Source organism: Triticum aestivum, chromosome 2A (genome assembly GCF_018294505.1).
Source record: "Triticum aestivum cultivar Chinese Spring chromosome 2A, IWGSC CS RefSeq v2.1, whole genome shotgun sequence".
NCBI classification, from domain to species: Eukaryota; Viridiplantae; Streptophyta; class Magnoliopsida; order Poales; family Poaceae; genus Triticum; species Triticum aestivum.
The window spans coordinates 86,694,262-86,701,899 of NC_057797.1; the positions used below are offsets into that span (position 1 = coordinate 86,694,262).

General features: G+C 43.9%; 1 protein-coding gene across 1 annotated transcript; it reads right to left on the minus strand.

Moving 5' to 3' along the window:
* Positions 1-2,009: 2,009 nt before the first annotated feature.
* Positions 2,010-6,563, minus strand: LOC123191554 (tau-cadinol synthase). The gene is made up of 9 exons (XM_044604242.1): positions 6,483-6,563; positions 6,026-6,373; positions 5,732-5,902; positions 4,496-4,751; positions 3,821-4,193; positions 3,425-3,643; positions 3,183-3,318; positions 2,453-2,701; positions 2,010-2,358 (listed from the first exon to the last, which is right to left on the minus strand). The coding sequence occupies exons 1-9, from the start codon at positions 6,561-6,563 to the stop codon at positions 2,065-2,067; spliced, it is 2,127 nt and encodes a 708-aa protein (XP_044460177.1). The 3' UTR covers positions 2,010-2,064.
* Positions 6,564-7,638: the final 1,075 nt, after the last annotated feature.

The following is a 7,638-nucleotide window of genomic DNA, read 5'->3' on the forward strand; positions in this document are numbered from 1 at the left end:
TGCAGCTCATATTTAATGGCTTACATTATTTTGGAGGGCAGTTTGAGTCCTATTACTTTTGGTGCTTTAGTGATCATGCTGCTTATGCATGCATGGTTCATTTCGGTTATTTATTCAGTTTGTCTTTCAGTTAGTTTTCCTATTTTTTTTTCTTCAGTCCCTCAGTTTCCTAGTACCTCAATTTTTCCTTAACCCTGTCAGTTCCTAGTACCTCAGTTCCTTTTTCGTAAGTCTCTCTGTTCCTAGTACCTCAATTTCTTATTCATGTTTTCAGTGTTCACACTCTCTTTCATCACTATCAGTTTCTCTTTTTTCAATCTTCACTTTTTCTTTCTTCATTGTTTGGTCATTTTTCTCTTAAATACCTCAGCCCTCAGTCTCTCTTTTTTTGTTGTTCAGTCTTCATCCTCTCTTCAATTTCCTTTCTTTAAACATTAGAAATTTAGAACTTCCCTACTCTCTTAGTTTTTTAGTCCCTTACTTTTTAGCCTCTCTTTCTGTTTTAGTTATTAGCCTTCTCATTTTCTTCTTTTTCATTCAGTTCCTTAGCTCCTCAATACTCCAGTTCATCAGTTTATTATTCATTTGTGTATTATTATTTCATCAGTTTATTCACTCACCAGTTGTTCTTGAGACCTTTAGTTATCATTACTCAGTATTCCGTTTCTCACACTGCCTATATCTCCATTGCTTATCTCCCACCACAAACCAGATGAGGTTTGATTTATGTTCTTCAGTTTTTCAGTACATGTTTAAAGTTTTCAGTATTTAGCATTTTTTCCCAGTATTTCAGTTAGTCCAAGGTTTTTGTGGCGAAGAGGCGTTGCACGACGTGGGGGTGGGGGGTGGGGGGGGGGGGGGCTGCTTCCTTTGTGGCATTCGGCAGGTTTTGGCCCTTTCTCTTTTCTCTTTTTCAGTGCTCACTATTAAATAAAATCAGTGTTTATGCATGTGGTTTTTTTCAGAAATGCCTTTTTTAATCATAGTGGGGGTTTTAGAATGTTCATTACTTAGGAATATTCAGACAAAACAGACCTATACAATTTTTGTTAGTTAGGCCTTAGTCTGAAACTGCAATTTTCTTTTCCACCTATTCAGTCTGTCTCTTTTTCTTCGATACTAAAACTGCTCATCTTTTTCTTGGCTCTGAAACTGTAGCTCACACGGTCGAGTCTTCTTATTTTTTTCTGTAGGACCATGTGAACCATGTGTAGAGCCAGATAGGCAATGCTCAGTCAATCATTGTTTCCTTGATTTTTATCGTCGATTATTTTCCAAGCAGCAGTCAGTGTTGTTTTTTGAGGGTCACAGTCAGTGTTGTCCTATCTAGTTCTGTATACAGCAGCTGAAAGTAATGTTTGTTTTGTGTTCAGACAAACTTGAAGCCTTATTTTGCTGATTTCTAGTATAGTCCCAGTAGTTGATTTTAGTGCCAATATGCACCTTATTAGCAATTCTGAACCTATACATCTTTTTCTCCAGAAATGTCCAGCCACCATAGAAATTTTCATCTGCTGAGCGTTTTTACGTATTGGGTGGGGGGATTTTTCTCAGTAAAACCCGGCCCATTAGCCTGGGGGGGGGGGGGGGGGGGGGCGGGGACCGAGCAGGTGCATGGGTGGGGTGAGTGGTCCAGCAACCCAAATTCAACTGAGACTGCCATTGAAATCAGTTGATTTTTGCAATGGACCACACTCAAAAACAAATGAAAAGATGTGTCATCGCCTCATTGGACAGAAAAATCGACTTAGACTGAAATGAAAATCAGTCGACTGATGATTACAATCCAAATACACGCCAAATAATGACAGTAAGCCTGATAAGAAAACTAAAACTCTGGTTTCAAAAAAAAATAAGAAAACTAAAACTACTTTTTGTTGCATTTAAAGTACTAGCAAAATAATGCAAGTCTTATTGCATTCATAGTAAAATTTCACAAAGATAATGATCAAGCCAAGGTGCAGCAGATTGGAAGTGTCCTGATACATCTTTCATTAGCACGGGGGCGCTGGTGCTTCTGTCGGTGGATGATTTCATGGACACTCATATACCACATCCTCATGTCTAGAACTCAATAGGATTGACAAACAGTCGCTTAATCGTCCCCTCAAGACGGTTGCTGAACGTAAAAGCATCTGTCTTGTCATCATACATGAACGGCATGCTGATCATTATATTTGCGACTCGCTGCACCGCCGGAAGCAGCAGCTTAGGGAGCTCAAAGCGTGCTTGGTTCGTAGTCTTCCATGCATCTTCGATCAGAGAACCTATCTTGGCAATGGCAACCTCACTTGCCACGCCGTGCTCACTGATGTAACATTCCACAGAGCTGGCCACATCATTTTTGTTCTTTCCACGCTGCGAACAAACAAATGCATGCTTAATCAGGGGTGTCATCGTGATCAAAGGATAAACAATAGAGAGGTGGTAATCTTGGAGATGTAATTTGTACCTTAAATGAAGCAAGATCATTCATGAAACGTGTCACCTCTGCACAAGCCCTTACAGCATCAGTGCAACCGAGGGCCCATTCCAGTGCCTCCTTGGTTGCAGTATCGCCCATGCCAACTAGCAACCCAACACATACCCATGGTCCGCCTGAGCACACACTTGATACTTTCACTTGATCATTAAATCTTGGCTTGTGATTTTGATGAAACCATTCGGCTTCTTGGAGATAGTTGCTTGATAATATTTGAAACTAGAAGTGAGAAAACGAAAACATATTAGACTTCTGATGAAAGAATCGGATATGTCGGTGTCGTGGATATGAATGTAGACAATTAATCTTTGAAATATACATGCATTTTTCATGATATAGAATCGGATTTGCTATCCACTTGGGCTGGGAGTACATAAATCAGTACTGAACTTCTAGTAAAACTTTTGTCTCATATGATTTCTAGACCTACACAATATTACATATTTGTGCAGAGCATGCTGCATATGTAGCATAAAGTTCTGTAATCTGCAGATCTTCTGATGTGAAAAGTCATCAACTCATAGAGATAGTTTTTTTATATAAATTTAACACTACAAAGAATTGAAGTCCCAAGTGCGGTAGGTGTTATGATAAAAAGGGTAAAATTTGTGACTGAGAGCGTTACAGAAAGAAAACCGAAAATAAATATAGAAAGTAAGGAAAATAGTCATCTTTTGGTTGTGAGATGAGAGTGATGTACCGCTTTTGTGCTAAAAGAGACCCGGCACTTCTCATCTGGTTTCAATTCGTTCTCAAACTCCTTGAAGGTGCTCATCAGCTTGAGGTAGAACTTCTGCAAGTACTCTGGTAGAAGAGAAGTAGCACTCTCCTCCCATCTGCATACAGACTAGTTAGTTATTCCACTGAATGCAATTTTATGAATCATGTTTTATTATTCTGAAATTAAGAAGATCAAGCAGCTAGCATCATGCCAACTCCAACCTTTGTATAGCTTCATTGAGCTGTCTACACTCCACCAAAGTAGCACGGACATCATAAGTGTCGTCTGTCATTATTATTATTGCGATTATCTTGGCGAGAATCATCCTTGCGCATGTATACTCTTTCTCATAGTATGCCGTATACGCCCAGAAGTAGCACTCAACCACGCGATCCCGCGAGTAGTTTAGTCCCACTTCTCGGTACAGATTTTTCCACCATCTGAAAGTGAGCTTTTTGTTAGTGTTCTGTAAAAACAAAATATTGCAGCTAGGTTCATTTTATGAGAAGTATGACTGAAAGTTGTCTTTTGTTCCGGGAAAATGCAAAAGCATTATAGCATCCTAATATCAAGAACTCGACTTTTATCTATTCTTTAATGCCAGATGTATATGTTACCTAGAGAGAGCCTTGAGCTCCTTCAAGTGGAGACGCTGCAGAAGGTTAAAGTCCAGTTTGGCGAACTCCAGAATGGAGGAGTTGTGCATCGGCTCTTGTTTGTACTCTGACATATAATGCAGCGCCTCGACTCTCTTCAAGGTCCTTGGCAGTGGTAAGTGAAGGGCCCGCCTGACTTGCTCTGCCAATGGGTACTCAAGCTTACCTTCCATCGATTCGAGGTGTTGCCTCGCAAACGAGATGCTTTCTTCAAGCTCTGTCTCCCCATGGATAAAAAGGTATGCTGCATTGTATAAACTTAACAGGCCCCTTGGGTCGTTAGTTATGTTAACATGGAAGGCCCCATCTTCGTCTTTAAACTTGCTGAATACATCTGCAAGAAGAGATACATGATACATCTTATGAGCATATATGGCCAGCATTGGTGATTCTTTCTTCTTCATTGCCTGCATATGTTTTGTACTACTTTTTTGAAGCAAGCAACACATCAGTATTCCAGACAAAGTTGTTTTTAATTACGTGACATGATGTGAACTGTAAACTTATAATGTTTCTGTATACTTCTCATATAATGAACCAAAAAACTCAAAGTTTAACAGCGGCTACTTACATAAAACAAGAAACTTATACAGACAATACAATATTTCAGGAGGAGGTTTGGTTATTAGCATATACCTGGAGACACCCAAAGGCCTTGCTGCCGCAGTATGCGGAACCGAAGGGCGACATCATGAAGGCTGGAGCTATTGAATTCACCAGCATGAGTGCTTCTCAATGTGGAGTCAATTTGTTCATGAAAATGATGATCTACACTCAGGTGTTGGAGTGTGTCTACAAGGTTCAGTTGCTCAACTATGGTACTGCAGGAAAATAACCCAATTATTCTCTCCTTCAGTTGATTGGACCTCTCTGTCATCCTTTCCTCTGACATCTACATGGCATTACCAAAATATATGTTATGCAGTGTTAAATGAAACCATGTCCATGGTGACATTTATTTAACCATGTGACAAGAGAAGAAAATAATAGCGCTAGAAGGCAAGATTGTTCTTGGTTAAAGTTGCAACCATTAGCTGTTACTATTGTATTTACATAATCGTTTAGCTATTCTGCAAACAGGCAAAACAGACCATGCCATGTTTAAATATAAATAGAAACTGCTAAGGGAAACAAGAAAAGAAAAACATGAGATGATAGTTCCAAGTTACTTCTAACATCAAAATATGCAGAAGAGGTGTCATTAAAGACTATTTGTGCTGAATATGTTTTTTTTTCATACATTCCAAATGTGATTGAATGCAATCTTGAAGATTTATTGGTTTATCGAATGTCATGGGTCATCTTGTTTCCTATTCATTGGAAGCTACATAAATCATCCCTATATTAAGATGAAGTAAGAAAGCATCAGTCGCTCTTATTTTCTTTCTTCTATGAAAGATCGTAGCTCGCTCTTTCAACCCTTGTCCCCCTCTGGGAACTGTTTGAGTTTTGACATCGACCGCATTTCCTTTTGATCGTATTACGCTTGACTCCTCTACAGAGTGTACACGTAGAGGGTAGTTCCCAAATTATTTTACTATTTATGAAATCACTTAATAACAGTTCTGTGTTTTTCAAGTGTTTGGAAACAAAACTAATAGGAAGATACCAATCAGGCGTGGCTAGTTGTATGAAAATGGTATTGTACTAATCTCAGTTTCTGTGTGCAGCTAGGCGAACCAACAAAGCTGAAAGCCAACAAACAGAATCCAGGCATATCTCAACAAGGGCTCCAGACCAGGTAATTACTTTAGGTCGGACCATGAAACAACTGGGATTCGGCACATAAAACTGAATGAAAAACATGCAGAGACTGAAAACATGTACTGCTCCCAGATGCTGTTGTTACTGCTGTAACAATATGGAGCATGCCTGAAACGGTTCTGGACTGTAGTTGATGAAGAAGTCGCCCCACACCGTGGGAAGAAACACAGGCGCCACCTCTGGAACGGCGGCGGTGGCGGTGTCGGTAGCATCATGGGACGCCATGTGAAAATGTGTAGTCTGGTAATTGGTGTAGTGGTGGTGTGGCTTTGAGAAAACCTGGAAGGGATGACGGCCTTATATATACACAGCATGGCTGCGCGGGAGCACTCATCCAGGAAAGTGCGTCTTTGAACGGAGCAGACTCCTTTATTTCCGCCGGCCGTCAAAGTCCCGGTAAACTTCCGCCGGCTGCAGGCCGCAGTCTACTTCGCGAGACGGCGACGCGCATATGATATCCGCGTCCGTCATGACCAGTTGATTTTGCTGGACCGCGCGATCGAGCTGGTTCTGAAAGCGCGAAAAGTAGTAGTAGTAATCCGGCCCATTCATGCATGCATGCATGGATGGCAGCCGCGCTCTCGTCGTCGGCGTGCCGTGCCGACCGATCGACGACGTCCGGCTGCCGCTAAGCTTGACGGCTATAGCTGAAGCTGACCGACCTGGTGGATAATAAATTAATAATGAAGTAAGAACAGAAACCTTCTCTGGCTGCGTACGAACTGGCTCCTCCTCTTCTAACAATGTCAACTTGTACACAGAGATATGGCTTAGCTTGTCATTAATGCGATATAGCAGCCGCGCGCGCTGTGTTCCGGTCAGCGTATCGGCGAAAACACCTTACGCCGCCGCAAATTACGAAGGCGCGCTCGACCGCGAAGGCGAAGACGATGCCGATGCCGACATGGAGGACCTTTCCCCCCTTGAAGATAGCGTGCATGCAGGACTATTGGGCTCCGCCGTGCTCGATCATTCTGGTCGACGCCATGTCGGGCCCATTGATTTGCCTTTCTTTGTTTTTCTAATCATAGCAGGAGGTTAAGCTTGTGATTCAGCGCATTCCTCTTCGTCGTGCTACTGACACTTTGCTCAAATGGTCTGGTTACTTGCAACTTTGACGGCCGCTTAGCCGTCCCCGGAGGAGAGACGCCATCACCTCCTTCATCACCCAGCTTCTCTCGATGACGCTCCGGATGGCTCCTCCGCTTCCTCCACCATCGCCGGAGCCGGATTAGATCATCTACACCTCGTTGCCGTCGCCTTGTTGTGTTGTGTTTGTGTGGCCTCGGTGTTGGGCTTGTTGTGCTGTGCCCACAGCTGAACCTGGGTATCGTGTGTGACTCTGTGTCGGACTGAGTGCGGTGGCCTTGGGTGAGTGCGTGTTTGTATGGTTGGAACCTTGGTACTGTATGCTCGGCGGTTGCTTTATTTATAAAGCGGTGCGAAAGCCTTTTTCGGTAATCATAGCAGGAGGTTTTAGAATGTTCATTACTTAGGAATATCCGGACCCCTTCGCGTCGCCTCCTCTCGGCAACGCCAGGGGCCCCCAAACCCTAGCCGCCAGCCCGCCTTTGATCCTTCCTCGGCCGCTGCTTCTACCAGCAAGGGATGCGGTGGCAGCGGGCCCGGCGCCAAAGGCTCCTGGGTGGGTGGTCGCGGCGGGATCTCGCGTGAGGTGGATGAGACGCTTCATGGGGGGATGCCGGAGGCGGCAGTTAGGGCGGCACCCCTACTGCATGGCGACGATCGAGGCTCCATGGCCGGCAGAGTGGTCGACCTGGAGATGGATGGTGGCGGTGGCGGCGCTCCATTCATCGAGGTGGGCTGTTGTGCGTGCAGATTGGTGGCAATGGTGGCTGCGGATCTGGTGCCCCGCCTAGGTCCATCTCGGTGCGGCATTTGCCGGACGGTGGCGCGAGGAGGGACTGGTGAGGGGCGGCTGGAGGCTCCTGCTGGTGTGCCGTCGATGGCTTTCATCTTCACGGCAAGGCTCCGTACGGTTCCAGTCAGCGGCA